Here is a 19,869-nt window from a genome sequence, read left to right as displayed (position 1 = left end):
GGGCTCATCTGTTAGTTCTGCCTTATTCAATATACACAAGGCCCCTCTAATCTTCCCTATAGCTTAATTCTACTCAATATGTATATGGTCCCTATAATCTTCCTGAAAGCTTAATTCAGAAATGCCACTACATTATACGCTGATGACACACAGCTGATCCTATCGCTTTACAAAGGATCCCTTGGCTCAGAAATAAAACAAGCATTTGCAATGCAATGGGTCTCGCATTTGCTCAAGTTAGAGCTTTGAGAGATGTAAACTCCTAACCACTCTTCTTGCCACATAAATTTTTTAAAAAAGTAAAACAGTTTCATATAAGCCAGCCGATTCACAGCTCTACAGCCGCTATTAGCACCAGCGAGAAGAGACACACAAAAGGAAAAAGAAGTTTGCTTACAGTCAAATTTATCGTCAAAAGTGCAATTAGCCATGTAACAGGGGCGATGGCCAAGGCAGTAACAAAACCACCCCAAGGATAGACAAACGTAAACCATTTACCAATGCCAGCAAAGGATTTTTGAATGGCAAGCCCACAAACGAGTGGTAGTGATGGGCGTGCAGTCAGCATTGTTAAAAGCCCAGATACATACCAACACGTTATAAAAGCAGCGCATGCGCGCTGCCATGCTCGACCTAAAAACTGTCTTACCAAAGTTATTCTGTGAATGCAATCAAACCATCTAAAATGTAACACAAACAAAACAGAGATCCTGTTATTTTGCAACTCAAACTTGTTTTCTCTATTCCAATGGTGGCTGATTCAGTGCCCTCGCCCCTTAACACATTGGAAGTTGCAGGAAACTGAGGAGTAGAATTCGACACCACTCTCATTCCAATTGCAAGCTCTTGCAGTAGCAGAAGAGTTATTTGACTTTCTCCTACTGGCAGCCAGAAAAACAGTTGTTTTTGCCATCATCACTTCTAGACTCGAGCTTTGTACAGTTTCTATGCAGGATCTTTGAAACAAATAGTCCACAAACGTCAGATTCATGCTGAAACCCCCTAGACGGAGTTCTGCTTCCGGAGCGCAAAAAACTTTACACTGGTTATCGATACACAAAAGGATCCTTTTTAAGATCCTTAAACTGGTCTTTAGAGCATTTAAGACCAGTGTACCAAAATACCCGACTGCCAAATTTACTCACTATAAAACCCAAAGAACATTAAGATCCTCCCAGGCCTCCCTTCAGACCTAAAACTCAAGGTGGCAAGTCCTTCTTGGTACTAAGATCTAAGGCATGGAATCAACTCTCTAGTCCTATGTGGTTATCTGTAGTCCTATTCAAAAAACACCTGAAGACCTGGCTTTTTTTCTGGCCCCTGACACACTCTGATATCCTCTAATCTAACTTATCTCCCATTTTCCTCCTAATTTCCCCCTCATCTGGTATCACTGGATTCAAATTTCAGCGCCAGGATGTTCCACTGAGTGGTAATGCTCTGTAAGTTTGAAATTCATTCATTCATCCTTAAGCGGGTAGTTCAATCAGTGCTGCTGGCTGACTAGTAGCACTTAGTTTACAGGCCCTGGGTACATGTAGTACAACTTTACTTGGGACTTATAAGCAAATTGAATATGCCAGTTGAGTGTAAGCCAATGTTAGCATGTTTAAAGGAGAGAGCACAAGCCCCTTAGAACTAGTTAGCAGTGGTAAAGCGTGCAGTGTCCTAAAGCCAGCAAAAACGAAGACAGCAAAACAAGGGGCTGGAAGGGAAAAGTTTGGGAGAAAACCATGCCAAGAATGTCAGGAGCACCAACAACTCTTACGTCCATGTTCAAACAGGCCACCAAGAAACCACTGGATTTTAGAAGTGCCTGGTTACTAACTACATGGGCTAGGTTTGAAATGGTGCTTAGGATATTAAGTATTGGATTTTTATCCAATAACAAGGTAATTTTCTTTTTCTTCACTCACATTTTGGTAAACCCCACATGAAGCCCTGAAAGATCTTTCTTATTTTCTTTCTCCGCATACAATTGGTTGCAGAGATGACAAAGTTATTTTAGCTTCAAAGATTATGCGTTTCTCTGATGTGACTATACAACAAAAATCTGCAATGCAGGGGTATGAAAATCAAAGCTTTTTCTGTCATGCTGCGTATACTATGGTAGACTTGTAAAACAAGGGGCATACCAACAAATACTGATTTAGTACTACTTGACGGAGATTACTACAGGAAAGGCAGCTGGTTGCTTGCCAGCGTGCTGCTCACTGCAGAGCAAGGTTCATTATATTTTGCCCATATTTTGACTCAATTTACCCTTTAAGTTCCATAAATGCTATTTATCTCAAAAGGTCAAACTTATGTTGAATCCTTTGGCAGCATTACCACCAACATTAGGGGTTTTGATGCATTTCAATGCAAAACTCTCATAAAGTTTCTAACTTTCTCTGACGCAGTGTTCACTGCTCCTTGTCAAGCTTCAGGGAACTCAAGGTAGTGCCTTTTGAGGCACTTTCTGGAGAGTCGGGGTCATTGTTTCCTATAGAAAGTGAGTAGTGGGTCTGAGCAACATATAGTTTAGTGATGACAAATGTAAAGCAAGCATTAGTGAGTCACTCGGTGTTAGGAGAAGCTGAAATGAGTGGTTTGTTTAAAATTCACCAATTTCCACAGAAACAAATATAAAACAGATGAACTGTGGCTTAAGAGTTGTAACCTGGGCTTAAGTTACCAGCCAAATTAACTGCACCCACAATGATATTTGTAACCTGGGCTTAATTTACCAGCCGAATCAGCAGCGTCCACGATGATATTTTCGTATCAGAAGTAAACCTGGTGGAATTTGTTCCTGGAAAACAGCCAGGAGTGTGGGAACCAGACGCAGTGGTGCAGATTTGAACTGTAATTTTAAACTCTTCAGGGGACAGCTTGGAAAGGTGTGGCAATACTGCAAAAAGCTAATCCCACCCCTTACAGTATCAGAAGCTGCAGATGCAGTACCACCACACTGGAGATACCACGGCCGGGGGAACAAGGGTCTAAGATCGCTCATCATTTACAATTATGTGCCTGGCAAAATTTTAGTAGCTGGTGGTTTGCATCTATTATCAGCGAATGCTTCTTACGATGTTACAACCTGATGCTGTCAAAAGACGGCCTTAAAAAAAGTAAAGTGGCCAGTCATTAGAGCTCAAAAGCCATGTGATGTTACACGTACAAGAGTGAAAGATTGCGCAATACCACTTCCACTGTCCTGGTGATACTGATGAAACTATGCCACTGATTGGAACCCTTCCCCAGTTAGTCATAAATCATCAAGTCTGGGCCTAGTGCAGAAACAAGGCAACAAACATGGGATTCAGCTCCGGAAATTGCAGCTGCTCACTGAGTTTAGCTCCTACTGAATAAGGAAATGAAAGTAAATACTGACTTACCATCGGCTGTCAAATTCATGCCACCGAACACGAGTGGCCCGATAAACTGTGCACGGATGGCGCCTTCAAGGTACACAAATATGGTGGGTAGGTTCTTGTCGGGGTAGTTGGGAATGCAAGTGGTAGAAATAGCTTTGACAAACTTGACCGCTTGGAACTTTCTTGCCAGTCTGCTCAAGTGCTGGTTTATGAGAGCACAGAGGGGGATGCTGATGGAAACAAAAATGCAAGGGTAAACGCACCTTCCAGGCAATATTGAATGTGCACAAGTACATAATTTTACGAATAGACTGACCATAGGCAAGTTTTGCTGTTATAATTACTAAAATGTGCTTTCTTCGATTCTCCTCCATTTATCAGGGGACATACTTGTTCTTTTGGCCCCTACTACCTCAGTAATTGACACATCAGATGGCATTCCTGATCATTCATTGTAATTCCACCAAGGAATACACTTGGCTTACCCATACCCAGACAGAGCACCTTGGCATGAAAGCAATGGTACTAGCCAACGCCTTGTACTGTTACAACTTACAGGCTTGTTCCTTATCCCTACTGTAAATGTCATAAACTGGCAACCACTGATGGTAGTAAAGAACAACTTACCTTCGGTAATGCCTTATCTGGTAGAGACTATCTAGCTGCAGATTTCTTACCTTAGAATTATCCCCAGGTGTCAGACTGGATCTGGAAATTTTTCATGAGCAGTACCCCAGTGCGCCGGTAGGTGGTGTCGGTCGACTCCGCTTGGCATCGTCCACATCAAAAGTGACGTGCCCGGTGCCCATATAGGTGCCACTCCAGCACGCTGACGACAGTTTCTTTTCATGGCTTTCCACTCCAGGAGAGCAGAGCCACGAAGAACACTGACCACTGGTGTGGTCAACAGCCCTGTTCCTAGAAATCCGCATGAGTGGGTCAGTACGGAATCTGCAGCTAGACAGAGGCTTACCCGAGATAAGGCAAGTAACTTGGTCATCTGATAGACACTTCTAGCTGCATTTTCCTTACCTTATAATACATACCCAAGCAATACCTCCCCAGACCTAAGTATGTGAAATTCCTGCAGGACCGACTGAGCAAAGTGCCCATCTCGAGGGACCTGACATTCTAGGCAGTAGTGTTTCGTAAACGTGTGCAGCAAGGCTCACATTGCTGCCTTGCAGATTTCCAGGACTGGAACTCAGGGTGCTAACCCAGTGGTCACAGTCTTCAGGGATTACTTCTTGGCCAGTGCATACCAGATCCTAATGCACAGCATAATCCATAAAGAGATGGTCTGTTTCTGCATGGCCATTCCCTTCTTTGCTCAGAAATATCCCTCGAAGAGCTGGTCATCCACCTGGAACTCTTGTGCAGTCAAGGTAGTATGACAACGCTCTTTATGGGTTCAGACGGTGAAAAGAATGACACTATGTTGGTGCACGGCAGTGTCCTAAAAAGTTTAAAAAGTAGGCAGACTGATGGACTGGCCTACATGAAAGGGAGTGATGTCTTTTGGTAGAAAGAAAGCTCTAGTGTGTAGAACTAGCTTGTCTGGGTAGAGGTATAAAGCCTGGATGACAAAGTCAATAGCTCACTTACCCTCTGGGCAGATATTCCTGCTTTTGCGATCAGGAAGGTTGTCTTGATGGATAGAGCCTGAGGGGACAATTATGCAATGGCTCAAAGGAAGCGCACATCAGAAAAGTTAGCACAAGATTAAGGTCACAGTGATGAAGAGCAAAGGTGGAAAAGTGTTGCAACCCTTTTCAAGAACTTGTTTACAACAGGTTATTTGAAGCGGGTGGCTAATCTAGCAACTGCAGAAAAGCGGATAGGGAAGAAAGAAAGCTCTTTAGGGTGCCCAAAGCACAGCCCTGCTGGATGAGTGAAAGGATAAAGAGAAGGACCTGAGAGAAGGGAACAGAGTCTCAACCTGTTTCTCTACCCCCCCATGTCACAAACTTGACACAATGGCAGGCTTATACAGTCTTAGCAGATGGACGCCAGGCTGTCAAGATTACATTTTAGACTTCAGGTGATGTTCCAGCCAAGTCCTGAGATGCACAGCCTCTTGACAAAGAGTCCACAACCTCACGTTGACTTGTTTGTTGAAATACCACATGGTGGTGTGAACACCTGCACTAGCCTTCCCTTGAAGGAGGGTAGAAAGGCTTTTAATGCCACCCAGATCGCCCGAAGCTTCAGTAGGTTGAAGTGGAGTGCGAATTCCGCTGAAGACAAGAGGCTTCTGTTCTCCATCTCTCCCAGATGGCTGCACCATCCCAGGATTGATGCATCTGTCACTACTGTCAGATCTAGTTGCGGAAGGGAGAGGGGTCTGCCACTGATCGAATCGCAGGTCGTTAGCCATGACTGAAGATCTTTTGCAGTTCTTTTCAATATCTAGACCATGTAGGAGAGATTCCCCTGATGCTGCGCCCACTGTAACTTAAGGTCCCACTGCAGTGCCCATTTATGCCAGCTAGCAAGTGTCACAAGCAGGATCCAGGCAGCCCTGAGGCCCAGGAGCCTCAGTCAGTCTCACAGAAATTTAGAACAGAAGCTGAAACATCAATATCAGAGCTTGGATATCCTGGACTCGCCATTCAGTAGGATAGGCCCAGTACTGCACTGTGTGCAGAACAGCTCAGATGAAAGGATGCATCAGAAGGCGTCAGGTGTGACTTCGGCACGTTGACAGTGAATCCCAGCGAATGCAGGAGGTGCGCTGTAGTCTGGAGGTGGGAGACTACCCACTCAGGCAAGACTGCATTCAACAACCAGTCTTCGAAAAAGGGGAAAACTGGCACCCCTGATATCTGCAGATGAGCTGCAAACACTTATCACCTTGGTGAAAACCCAGGGGGCACTGCTAAGGCCAAAAGGTCGCACAGTGAACTGAAAATGTTTGTGGCCTACTGTGAACATCAGTAACGCCTATGAGCAGGCAGGATGGAAATGTGGAAGTATGCATTCTGCAAGATCAACACTACCATCCAGTCTCCCTGGTCCAGAGCATACCGGACCGAGCGTGAGAATTGTAAACATATTTCTTTGCGGGGGAAAATTGAGAGGGCGCAGGTCTAGGATAGGACATAGGCCTTCGTCCTCCTTATGCACCAAAAAGTAGTGGGAATAGCAATCACGACCTACTTCTGGCATTCTGGCATCTGCATCCTCTCTATGGCTAACTTGGCCAATAGAGCCATCATTTCCTGGCAGAGCAAAGTGAGAAGGTCCTCTATCAGGATGTCTCAATTAGGTGGAATAGGTAGAGGAGTGGTTATGAAGGAGATGTAGTAGTCCCTCCAGACAACATGAAGAACCCATTGTCTGATGTTATAGAGCTCCAGTGGGATAAGTGATGTTGTCTCCTGCCTCCAACTGGATGGCCATGATGGTAACAGGGCAAAGTAAAGGGGTTTGGAGACTGTGACTGCTTGGAGATAGGGGGTGTACTGGCTCAAACTCTGGCTGACGGACCCACAGTGTCTGTGGGTACCGTGTCTTTGGCTACGCAGAGGCTGGGAAGCTTATGTGCCCTAGTGGCTGGGTGGGAAAAGACGTGGCAGGAATCCCCTACTGGTGCCGCAAAAGGATGGCTGGGGTTGGTGAGGACCTGGCCATAGCTCTGCTATCCTTGAAGCACTCCGCACAGAGTCCGCCTTGTCTCAGAAGAGAAGGGAGCCATGAAAGGGCATTATGTCCATAAGCAATGCTTGGGCATCCTGGAAAAAGGCAGTTTGGCAGAGAAAGGCCCAGAGTTGGTGCTGGAAGTGTCAGCATTAAGACCGGGGAAGGTCAAGGTGGTAAAACCACCCTGGACCCATCTGTGGCACCATGGGGCCTGTTTTGGGAGTGGGGACGGAACTGCCAGTTGAGATCCGGTGGGGGCCCCTACCGAACCGGCAGGGCCTGAAATCACGCTAGCGGGGACGGGTTGCCCAAAAAATGAGGTGAATGAACTCACAGAACTCGTGAAGTTGGGCAGTGGTCGCCCTAGCTCGCTGAAACTCAGGGGGGCACAGGCTCACATTATGAGCCAAGCCTAGAATGACAACACTCTGTCATCTTGTTCAAAAAATTTGATGGACATGGCAAAGACCTCTTCGACTATTTTATTACTTTTTTGGAGCTTGTGGGGCTTACCCGAAGACGACGTTGAGTGCAACAAAGATCTTGGGCTCTGCGACCAATCACTGGACCTTCCTCTCAACCAGAAACAAGACCACTGCAGCCTCGCACATCAAGCAGCAAGGTGCTTGAAGGAGTGCTCTCTCCAGTCCTTGGGATGCATGGCGTGGCATTCAATGCAGGTCTTCATATTGTGGTTGCGCTCGAGGCACCAGAGGCAAACAAGGTGCAGGTCCATCACTGACATCTGATGGTGACAGGTGCCGCAAGGTTTGATGCCGACCTTTTTTCTCATAAAGCCTTTATTGACTTGAAAACTATGTCACATTATTACATTTACCTAAATATGAATTTAACACTGCATTTTGTGTTCTTTATTAGCAACACAATTTTTACTGTTCTTTTTATTCTTACTAAGATGCCGATTACAGGTTTGGCGGTCCCGCATCGCAGGGAAGATGCCAACGCCATGGCTATAGCGTCCCCCCTGCCCCATTACAATGCTCTAGCCAGCCTGACCAGCGGAAACGTTGTAACAGAGTGTTCCTGACGGTCAGAACAGCAGGAACACTGCTACGGGATAGCACCCATCTCCCTTAAAGGAGCCAAGTGCTATCTCGTAGCACAGGTGGGGCTGACCAGCACCATCAGAATGCACACTGTCTGCAGTCCTCGGACCGCCACAATCGTTATCAGACCCTTAGTCAACTCAATTACACTGTGTAGAATTTCACTACGTAGTCCCATTCAACTTTAGCTTCATCATTCCTCTGGTAAATACAAATGCTGAAACTGGTATGCTCTAGGAATGACTGGGGTTGATGAAATATATTGAGAAACATACATGAATTTAGTTAGGAAATGTGCACGTAATAGATTGAAGAGTTATTTCTCAGCAAAGTGGAATGCTTTGTTTCACACAAAGAGGTCTTTATGATAAGGCAACCTCTGGCAAGAAAGTAACCATCCGGCTCTTGCCAAGCCTCTGCACCAGGCTTGGACCATTAGGCACACTAACAGGGTTTCTTATGGTTGTCCTTAGTGCGCAGCACTGGTGATCCTGGATGGAGGCAGCTCTGATCCTCATATCAAAATTCCCAGGTGCCAAAAGATGGATCTTGTATGATGTGGGCAAGTTCTATTCTATCCACATACATTTTCTATTACACATCATATTTTAGTGCAACTACACATTTGTTATAAGTAGGAGTACAGCTCAGAGTCTCACGCACAGCAACAAAATTAATCCTACGCAGGCCATTATTAAAACACAACTCTACTGAACATGTAAACAGAGTCTGTACTTACTCGCCCATCTGGAAAGTGGTATTCTTTTGCTTTAAGAGCTTAATGCAAACCAAACAAAAAACCTCTTCTGCGGTTCCTTTTTTAATGCACTGAAACATTAAAACTAATTAGTAAAACTAGTACATCTTTATTACTTTAAACTACATTTAAAGAAAGGAAAATAAGTATCCATGTTTGTTTTACTTCTTAACATCATCAATTCTATTTCTGTCAGTATCCTAATGTTTCTATTAACAAAGCACCAGGAGCCTTATTAAGTGAACTCACTGATTTTTTTAAAACAAAAACTCTCTCCACAAGCAAGTCACTTGAAGGGCAATTCAGTTACTAATTTTAGGGGATACTTAGCACTTGGATAACCCACCCATCATCACAACTAGTGGCATTAAATGGGAAATTGAGTTACCATAAAAGCATATAAGAACAGATCTTCAACACAATATTATGTCTGTGAGTGTAACACTTAAACGTTAAGCTTGAACAGTCATCCTCGGACCACTGTGAGGAATGAGACAGAAGGCACCAGTGAATGACCCAAAGGCACAAAAACAATCCACTCAGAACAGTTTTAAGAAAAATGCTTTAACTTCAGAGAAAAAGACTGGTCAGATACGCAGAAGCAGACAGCAGATGTAATTTGAAGGTTCTTTAAGTAACAGATCTCTATTGAATCAGTTTCACAACCTGTGCTCCTCTTTCTTGGAAATATAATTTGGACGTAAACTATTTTTTCCCATAAGGGTGGACAGAACCTGCAGGAGCTTTTTGGGTCCTAAAAACTCTTCATCTAGTGATATATTTAAAAAAAAATGCACCATCCCATGTAGTCTTCTTAGCTTCAGAAATCACATATTTTTATGAGCATCGAAGTCATGTTATTTAACCTCATACTGGGGTTCATACTTCGATTCATTGTAGTCAGGTAAATTAAAACTAATGCCCTCCTCACGTGAAAAATACAAAGAAAATAGCTGTACTGCCAAACAAAAACGAATACTGAATGGCTATCATGATGACGCAGACCAAACAAAAAATGAAAGCAATTGCCCAACTTTGATGGCAGAAGAAATAAAACTATGATGGGACAAGATCAAATTCCCTTTTTATAGCCTTTAGCTGAAAGGGCCTATATAATAGAATCTCAGAGAAATGTGTGCAGTCTCCAAAGGTCTTGAAATAATGTAGAAAAGTACCCACAGCAAACGTTCAGGGAATTTTCAAAATTCATACATTTAGTATCCTGTACTGTAAAAAAAAAAAAAAAAAAAAAAAAAAGAAGAAGGCTTATTTGATGTGCATATTAAAAATTGTACATAAAGTACACAATGCACCGCCTGTGACAGATCACCCCACTATTCAGGACAGTAGTGCACCACGTCTTTGGGCAGCTAAGCATTTAACTTAAGTTCTAACCTTAGTAAGTTTACTATGTGAACTTCAAAATAACGCACACACAGACTTATACCAGAATGCACCAAACTGTGCTAGTCCTGTGCATTCACCATCAGTGTCTCTGTAGTGCACGAAATCATGCATGCATCTTGGCTTCCTTTGTCCAAGATTTGGAGATCTGCCTTTACAGCACATTCAAACTCAATCACCTGACATTTAGAGTTAGAGCTAATATCAGAGATGCAGGGGTCCTGCAAGGTCTTTCCTTCCCTCCCTGCCACATGCACACATTATAGGTCTATCTGTCCTCCACTCCACTGCCTGAGTCTTTCCTATTTTCCAGTGGCCCTTATGCTCCTTAATTTAGTCACACGGTTCTGAGGTTTCCTAGGTCCTAGCTCCTATTAGGTTTTTAATTTTGTACCAGTCTATGTTCTGGGAATTCAGTTGGTTATCCCTTTTTTAAAATCTTAGGCATATAGGTGGTGCCTATCCAAGTATTGCAGGTCAATTGCCACAGTCCTCTATAAAAAGTTGCCGTTCCTTATGTTCAGTGCATCACAACGTCACCAGTACTTGGTCTGTTGCCGGATCTGAAACAGCTGGATTTACATTTCATCTTCCAATACCTGCCTCACATCCTTCTGGATTGAATTCTGCCTCTCGAGTAATTTTTGGACCTTTAGATTTGTGGTTCCGTTTTTTTGTTGTTGTACTTTTCCAACTTTCCCCTTACAGTATAATAGAGCTGACATGGTTTTGCCTTCCCCTCTGATCACAGAATTCCTAGAAAACAACCTCTTGAAATCTGTGTGATAAGGATAAGGGCAGGTCCTTTCATCAAGTCAAGAAATGCTCTGCTTCGAGTGCCTTGGATGTGTCTCTTGGCAGGAAATGGGACACCTTGTAAGGACGTTAAATATCTATGAAGATTTCTTGTCTGGAAATTCAGCTAATGGGAACAGGAAGGAGCTCCTCTTGATTATAATAATTTTAATATTTGTAGACTGATTATTAGTTGTTAAGATGCGTACTTCACTTTTTATTGTAAGCAAATGGTATGCATTCCAGCAGGGTTATTTGTAAACTATATAGGTTTAGTAGCTTTAACTAGAATGTACATCTTATCAGTGTCAGTAAATAAATAATATATGCAATATAGTCACACATATTACATTTTATATATATATATACATACATATACAATCCAAATCAAGATCATTGTGCACACCATCTAAATATTTTAAAAGTGAATGAACATATTGAAGACAGCTGCAGATAAGGCAAATCCATGAGTGAAGGCAAATCCATGAGTGACAAATAACGACTTCAGTTCATAAGGCTATCCCTCTTGCTTAAAAAGCAATCTCAGAAAAACAATGTATTCTAATTGACTGTATCATAAATAGTCAAAATCAAAGTCCAATTGAGCTGGGCACACTTATTTTAAACTTGAATGCTATCCAGTGACAAATAACGTACAAGTCAAAAATTTACTTGGAAGGTTTGCTTACCCTTGTTTGTAAAGATGTAAAACAACCCACAGCCCTTTGCCAGCTTTTGTCACCTCTTGAATGTAGTCCTGGCCAGAAATTTCCATAACCTCTCCAAATTTGTTCTTTAGCTGTAATGCCTGAAATTCTGCCATTCTCTGTTGTCTGGTTAAAAGTAAATCACAAATTAACAAAATTAAAATAAATAATGCGAACAGGCCAGAAATTCCATATAATGAGCAGCCAATGACAATCATTCCATATAATGATATTTGTCTGACATTTGGAATTGTATCAATCAGCGAGGGTTATCATCAAAGTGATAACACTCTCTGGGAGCCAAAAGGCTGCCTAAATGTTGTATGCTCCCTTACTGATGGTCAGAGCGATTTACTATCTAAAACAAGGGGTCTCCAACCTTTTCTGTAGTAATAGTGACTTATGTTCAATGAAAATCCTCCAGGGCTATGAAGATTATTAGAATTTTAAGACTGACCACATCAGACAAGTTTGTTTTATAAATACACTTTTCAGTTTTTGTAGGCTGGGCTGCACACACAAGAGCTACTTATGGGTAGTTTAAGAGCTACTAGTAGTTCACAAGCTACTTGCTGAAAACACCTGCTGTAAAAAATGCAGCAATTTGAAATGTGTACAAATTTAATATGTTTTTTCCCAAAATAAGCACCTGTGTGACATTACAATAATTCAGCCTCAACATCTGAATCGTCCAATGTATATTTGAAATACTGTTAGAGAGAGAGAAAGAGGCCGCTTAGCCTGGTAGACCCCCCAAAACACCCATTCTGGCTTGTGATGGTGTGAGTCAAGAGTGCTGCATCCTCCCCAGCCCGGTAGTATGCAGAAGAACACTCCACACAGAGCTCGTAGCCAATGTCTTTATTCATCAGCGTACAGCATTCAACTAACTACTTACTATCGCATAACTGTTAAAGACCACATCTTAACACCTCTCAGGTTGATTGCGTACTTCCTTCCTTAAGTCTGCCCTGGGCCACAAGGTCCGAGGGCTCACAGTTCAAAGAAACTACATTTCTATCACTCTTTAAAAAAAAAGACATAAACAAAACATGAACAAATAGCAGCATTACATTTCCTCAATCAGCCATCTGGGTGCGTGCACAGTTCGGCCAGACCATGTGATATGAGTTTGTTGAGTTGTACCCAGGTGGTCAACCGGTGTTGAATATGCTACCTACCCCTGGCTTTCGGGAGCGCAAATCTGTTGTAAACCTGGCAACAGGCCTGCGTGATCCCATGAAGCCCGTTCTCTATTTGGGATGGGTGACTAATAGGAACAGCAAGTCCGGGTTAAAGTGAACTCGTGTAAGTGACTGTTGATGTCTTGACTGTGAGCTTCAGAGTGCAGGAGTCTATATTATCTGTTTTTGTATTGGAGAAGTCTAATGATATACTAGGTCCTGAAGAAGCGTCATAGGGCCCGTGTGGACCAAAAGAGACGCGAAACATGTCGACCACATATTGAGGAATGTCTGATAATCACTGACTTCCTCTACGCTTTATCATTTTTCTAGTGAGTGTTTGAGCATTATCTCGATTTCACTCCCTTGTCATTTTTAATCTTGGCCACCACCCAACATCAATGAATAAATGATTATTTAGTGAGGGTTCTGAGCCAATTTTATTCTTTATTTGATTTTTCTCCTCTCTTTTCGGACCCATATTTGGTTCTGTGGCATCATCGATAAAAAAGACCTCCGGCAAAGAGCCCCCCTTCGGGGGGAGCCCGTCAGACATTGCAGCGCCGGTCTGACAAGGAGCCGTCCGATGATGAAGCATGACACCTAATATGGTGTGTGAGGACTCTTGCTCCTATTAATTAGGACTCCCTAGTATTCTCTCCCTTTGTCTTTCTTGGAACAGTGTATTGTATTATATAACTCTTGTATGAGAGCCTTATTATGGTCTTTCCGTGTTGTTCCAAACACCAGTATATCATCACTGTAACTGAAGGCACGTGTAACAGGCTGAATAATTTATACATATAACATCTTGGGATATTTCTGCAGCAGATGACACTCCAAAGCTCAATCTTTTTTATCTGAACAGACCAACATGAGTCGAAAAAGTGGTAATGTACCTGCAGTTGTCTTCCAGTTCAAGTTGATGGTATCCGTTATTCAGGTCAAGACAGGAGAAGACCTTTGCTCCATTCAGCTGCATGAACATATCCACAATGTGCAGAACAGGATGTCTCTCTCTCTATCTATCAATTACTTTGTTGGCTTGGCACATATCCATGCAGATGCACATCCACTGTCCTTTCTCAGTGCTACCATTATGAGCTACACCTATGGTGTAGCACCAGTAGAGCGCTTGCTAATGTCATGTTTCAGCAAGGCTTCTAGTTCCTTCTTAATCGCTTCTTGTTAATAAAATGCTGTTCTGCTATGTCTCTGTGTAACAGGCTAAATGTCTTCATTGATGTGAAGTTGCACATTCATTGTACTGAGCCTTCCTAAGACATGAAACAGGGAAGGGAAGTAACTCAAAGTTTCAGATTGCATATTTAGGGAGTAATTAATAAATATCAGTCCCACGTCAACAACGGCTGCAAAACTGAGCAGGCATGCACAAGATGAAGTAACTTGAAGAATGTAGATTGAGGCCTGCATAGACACCTTCTTATGCTGCAAGGTCGCTGTGAATTATGCTCGACTCCGCAACGGTTTAGAAGCAGCCCATGTGTACACCTTTGCATTTGATTCTGAGTCAAGGTACAGGTGACAAACTGTTAAATTGTTCGACTGGCATGATGTTAATCGATGCAACGGATGATCTGTAGCTTGATCATGGTGCAATGTCCATATGAGTTCTTTTGTTTAGTCAACTCGCTAGTTTTTCGCATTCGTTTGTCTTCTTTGCAAGCAGCAAGGTCCGCATGTGCAGGTTGCTTCTTTTTATCGACTATGTTTGGTTTCTACCTGTCACAGATGAGGCTGCTTTTTTGGGGGGGATTTGGCGAGAATGCTTCTGGAACTTTCTGGCTTCCAATTTCTTGTCTCGCCGTGACATAATTAGTTTCTCTTTTGCTTTGCAAATCGTTATAAAGTGATTCTCCTTTCTGCACCCTGTGTACATTTGTCCAATGGCTGGAAATGTACTTTCATGTGGAAATGAAAATTCACATTGGAAACACATTATTTCTTTGAAGATGTCGACTTACCGGCATCTTCTCGGTGCTTGTGTCTATTTTTCATGACTAATGTCGATTCATCTTTTGCTGTTCCTGCTTGTATGTCGATGGCTTGCCGATCTGCTCAGTCCTTGGCTTTGGCAGCCATTTACTTTTTCTAGACTGTGTCTCGTAACATGCGTCTTCTGAATGAGTCCGACAAACAACCATCAATGACTCTGAGGCGCATGGCTTCTTCATTGCGAAATATACTAAATTTACAATGTTTGATTAGCACATCTTGGGGGTTATTCCAACTTTGGAGGAGGTGGTAATCCGTCCCAAATGTGACGGATTTACCACGAGCCGTATTACTAGTTCCATAGGATATAATGGACTCGTAATATGGCTGGTGGTATATCCGTCACTTTACTGTCACTTTTGGGACGGATTACCACTTCCTCCAAAGTTGGAATAACCCCCCAAGTCTCTAAACAAACACATCCATCGTCTCATTAACTTGTTGTTTCGCCTGATTGAAAATGTACCTTTTTTATAGTCGACATCTGGCATCGGACTGAACTTGGCTCCTAAAGATTCTTTGATTTGAAGGTATGACATTGTCTCAGTTTGTGAGATTTTCTTTATCCTTTCTTTCACTCCATCACCAGCGAGATTCTTTAGTATTTAATGATTTTCTCATCATTTACTTCTTCCAGCGCATATATGAAATCATCGAAAGTCTTGCTCCAGGTGGTCCATCTGGCACCGATATTCTGCTTTTTGGGGGTATTGAATGACAGTGAAGGTTTCAAAAATGCAGTAGCACCGTTCTCTGTCTCTTGCTGCAGCTTTGGGGACCAACAACCTTGCAAGCACAACTCCTGTGTTCACTTGTCACCTCGCCCGATTTTTAGGGTGTAAGGCCAGTGAGTAAAGTTCACCGCTTGTACTTGTTTTTCACTACCTTCTAGCGTTATATATCTGGTTGTCACTGCCTTGTATGTTGTACCTGGTTGTTGCTGCCTTCTAGAGTTATCACTGGTTGTCACTACTTTTTATGCTGTACCTGGTTATCACTGTCTTTAGTGTTAAGAAGGATGGCTTGGTGTTGTGGCGCAACACTGTTTCCTCTCAGCCTGGCCAGCGAATCTTGGTGGGCTTTTCCAATGGCGCTCCTCTGCTAGGCCTTCAATTTCTTCACGAGGCCTCGTACGGGCTGGAGTGGAGTTTGCACTCCACATACACCAACTGCAGGCTTCTTTGCACCAGCTTATGGCCCACGTGGCATGCACAGTCTTCAATTTTCAAGCAAACTCTCAGGGAGAGCAGTTCTGTTTCTTTGAGGCATGTATTCCCTATTCGTATCCCCTACTTGTGGCCAGTTGTTAAGTCCACCCCAGCTCGGTGCATGTACAAAAACAAGCCACCCACAGAGCTCGCAGTCAACGTCTTTATTCATCACCATACAAAATTCAACTAACTTCTCACCAGAGGCGGCGTGTCCACATGAGCAGAGAAGCGCCACCCTGCCTATCTTGCAGGTGCAGCAAAAATGAAAACTAAAATGGTAATAAACTCATTTTATTTTTCCTCTGCCAGCCCGAGCTCTGAGGGCGGAGTGCAGGCATCCCTGCTGACTGGCATCATGGGAGGAGGATTGGTGGTAGTAGTTTAAAGTATGTATGTCACTTTGGCCAGCTGTCTTGCGACGGCCAGCCTGACATGCGCACTAAACCTCTCGAACCCAAGCTGTTTTAGACAGCCAAGTGGAGAAAAAGCGCAGGCACCCAGTGCCTGAAAGAGCACTGGGCCAGCCCACTCCAACCAATCCAGGCAGTTTTTTCATGCTGATTATCACCATGAGAGCAGTGTCTGGATTGGTTAGGGAGCTGGCTCTAGGGCCCTCAAGAAGAACACCAGGACCGGAGAAAAAGAATACAGTAGGTAAGTAAATATATAATTTTATTTCACTTATTTAAACAGTAACTAAATCAATAACATGCATTACATTGTTACTTTAATAATGTTAATGTAGTGCATGTTAGCAATTTAGTGACTGTTTATAGCATGTGAGCCTTTTTAACCCACTTACAGACACTCTGAGAAACTCACACTGCCTTTAGCCTCGCCTCCAGAGATCTCAGTCGTGGCTCATTATAAACACTGTTAATAACAGGCCACGATCAAGAGCTTTGGCACTGAGCCTAAAGGCACTGCTAGTGTGTCTAAGTGCCAGTCAGCTTACCTGACCACTGAATATTATCGCCGGCCGGCCACTGCTTCTCACTCATACCCGTTAAAGACCACACTTTAACACCTCCCAGACTGATTGCATATTCCCTTCCTTGAATCTGCCTTAGGGCACAGGGGCCTTGGAATAAATGTGTGTACTTTTTTTGATGGAATTAGTAGTTGCAACTACAGAAACAGAAGATCTTGAAGGCCTCTCTCAGATAAACAAGGAGCTGTTGTAGCTTTTCAAGAACTGGAGTTCTATGGTCCAGGAATGGTGCTTGTCTTAAGATCCGAGCCGTTGTTATGTAGTTAATTAAATGTATCTTTGGGAAGGCCAAGATCCAATAGTTTGCATAGTTTAGTTGAGCTTGCGTGGGGCTAAACAGCCTCCACCCTGTAAGAAGTACAATATAGGCAAACAACCTTTTTAGTGATAGGAAATGAAACAAAATCTATTTTAATCACATTATTGGTGGTACCACCAACAGCTCTGGGTCCAGGAGCAAATCCAGATTTTTTTCATCATCTTTGATGGGAAAGGCTTGGGGCTAGCTCACTTGGAAAGAAGTTTCACGGGTTCAAATTGGGTATGGGTTTTTGGGTGACAAGGTATTTTTTAGGGCTTAGAGTGAATTAGGGTTTTTGGGTGGCAAAGTAATTTTTAGGGTTTAGGGTGGGTATGGGTTTTTGGGTGGCAAGGGTAATTTTAGGTTTCAGGTTCTTGGGTGGCCAGGGCAATTTAAGGATTTAGGGTGAATATGGGTTTTTGGATGGTATGGGTTTTAGGTGGCAAGGGCAATTTTAGGGTTTAGTGTGGGTATGGGATTTTGGGGGGCAAGGATAACGTTAGAGTGTGCAATGGGTTTTTGGAGGGCAAGGGTAATTTTAGGGTGGGTTTTTGGGTTGTGGTTTATAAAGAGATATATATATATATATATATATATATATAGATAGATATATAGTCACTGATAAAACCAAAGGATAAAGGGACTTGATAGTTAGGATCTGAACTCACTGGCACAAAAACCACAGAAATTCAGCAGTTATAGTTTCTTGAGCTAACCAAAACTATAACTCGTGCCCTAAGGTAACTATAACTTGCACCCCCGCCATGCACTGCTAATTACTCCACATATCACATAGCTGTTTGCTTTTTCTTGGTGAGAGCTAAGAGCTCCCACCAAGCAAAAGCAAAAAAAGTCCACTTTCCAACAGCGGGAGCCATCAAACAGCTCCTGCTGGCAAAAAGAGTTTTTATCTGTTTCCCTGCACACAAATATGCATTCAGAGAAACAGACGAAACCTTTGCTCCCACAATCAAGGAGGTAATGTTTAAAGCAGTTCCCTGCTTGTGGGAGCAATGCCGGCTCCTGCAGGGTGTGGGGAGCCGGCTAGGACCAAGGGGGACTTTAGACTTCCCCTGCCGTCCTGTCACTCTCTCTCTTCTATACCATAATGGGATGGAAGAGAGAGAGAGAGAGAGAGAGATACGTATTGTAATGTTCTCTCCATACAATGACTTGAGAGTGTCACACTGGGCAGCTGTTAGGTTTGAATGTCACAGACATGTTCTGCAAGAGAGTCACTGGTGGCCTCCTGGTAAAACGCATGAACTGTCTCCCTGTAAGTTGAAAGTTTTAATCCCAGTGTGACTGTTTACTATTTTTTTAAATATAATAAGTGCCTACTGGTACAACACTTACGTGTTTTTCCCATCACACCTTTTTAGGTTGAATGTCATAGCTATGTGTGGACACCATGTAGTAAAGCATTGTCTGTGGCTTAGTGGTTAAGGTCTAAGGCCTCTAGCTCAAAGGTTGGGAGTCCCAGTCTAGGTGTGTTAGAGATCATTTCTCTGATTTATTTTATTTTCAAATTTAAATATTTAAGATCCATACCGAAAGGTGACCTCACTCTTTTTAATTGACAAATATATTTTTCTTTTCATCATCATCATCAACAACAAGCTTTATTCGGTCACAAGCCATCAAAGCAACACAATAATAAATAAGCATGATAGAAAAAACATATAAGAAGAAACAGTACATTACCAGTTAAAACAATTAAATAACAAGTCCACTTTAAAACACAATTGCCCAATAAAAACTAATAAATCGGCCACATCACTTCCTGCTTGCAGAAACATTTTACGTATATACCATGATGCTACTAAAAACTTACTAACGGCAATGATTAATACACTAGACCGGTGACTTTTTACAATTCTCAAAATGCTATCGCACATTTGTTCATCCCCATTTCCCGACAAATTGTACAAATCCATTTGGACCTTGGGAAAGAATAAGCAGGGCAAAAAAACATAAAATGTTCGACTGTTTCTGGGGCACCACCACACACAGGGCATATTTCGGAGGTAACAGTATGTCCCCAACCACTCGTTAGAGAGACTTCAGGGTCAGGGACCCAAAACGAAATCTGGCATATAATCCTTTGCCTAAAAGATCAGGTATCACATCTAGGTAAGATTCAAACTGTGGGTACCATTTAAAATCAATAAAACAATTAGTTAGTCGGCCTAGAGATTTGCAGCAAATATAGTCATTCCTCACATGTGACCAATATGCGAACTTCAAAACTTTTATATGGGATTTCTTCAAACTATGGGGATTCTCCCAAAAGTCTCTTAAACCTAAAGTGCAGAACCAATTGGATATGTGCTTTACCCAAGAAATAGAGGCCGAGTTAGGCCTCCGTAACAGCTTGAGAAGTGAGGTTTTGAAAATCTCCAGTTCGGGAACAATCCAAAGCCTTACCCAATATA

The 19,869-nt window shown here is 42.7% G+C and overlaps 1 protein-coding gene across 1 annotated transcript in view; it reads right to left on the bottom strand.

The window, feature by feature from the left end:
* PDCL3 (phosducin like 3) overlaps positions 1–19,869 on the bottom strand; it is an 89,019-nt gene that overhangs the window by 41,344 nt on the left and 27,806 nt on the right. The window contains exons 4-5 of the mRNA XM_069204402.1: positions 11,714–11,857; positions 3,381–3,589 (exon numbers count right to left, since the gene is read on the bottom strand). Of these exons, the coding sequence (XP_069060503.1) occupies positions 3,381–3,589; positions 11,714–11,857 (353 nt within the window). The remainder of the gene's footprint in view (positions 1–3,380; positions 3,590–11,713; positions 11,858–19,869) is intronic.

This window comes from Pleurodeles waltl, chromosome 8, assembly GCF_031143425.1.
Source record: "Pleurodeles waltl isolate 20211129_DDA chromosome 8, aPleWal1.hap1.20221129, whole genome shotgun sequence".
Classification (NCBI taxonomy): Eukaryota; Metazoa; Chordata; class Amphibia; order Caudata; family Salamandridae; genus Pleurodeles; species Pleurodeles waltl.
This window is presented reverse-complemented; position numbering and strand designations above follow the sequence as displayed.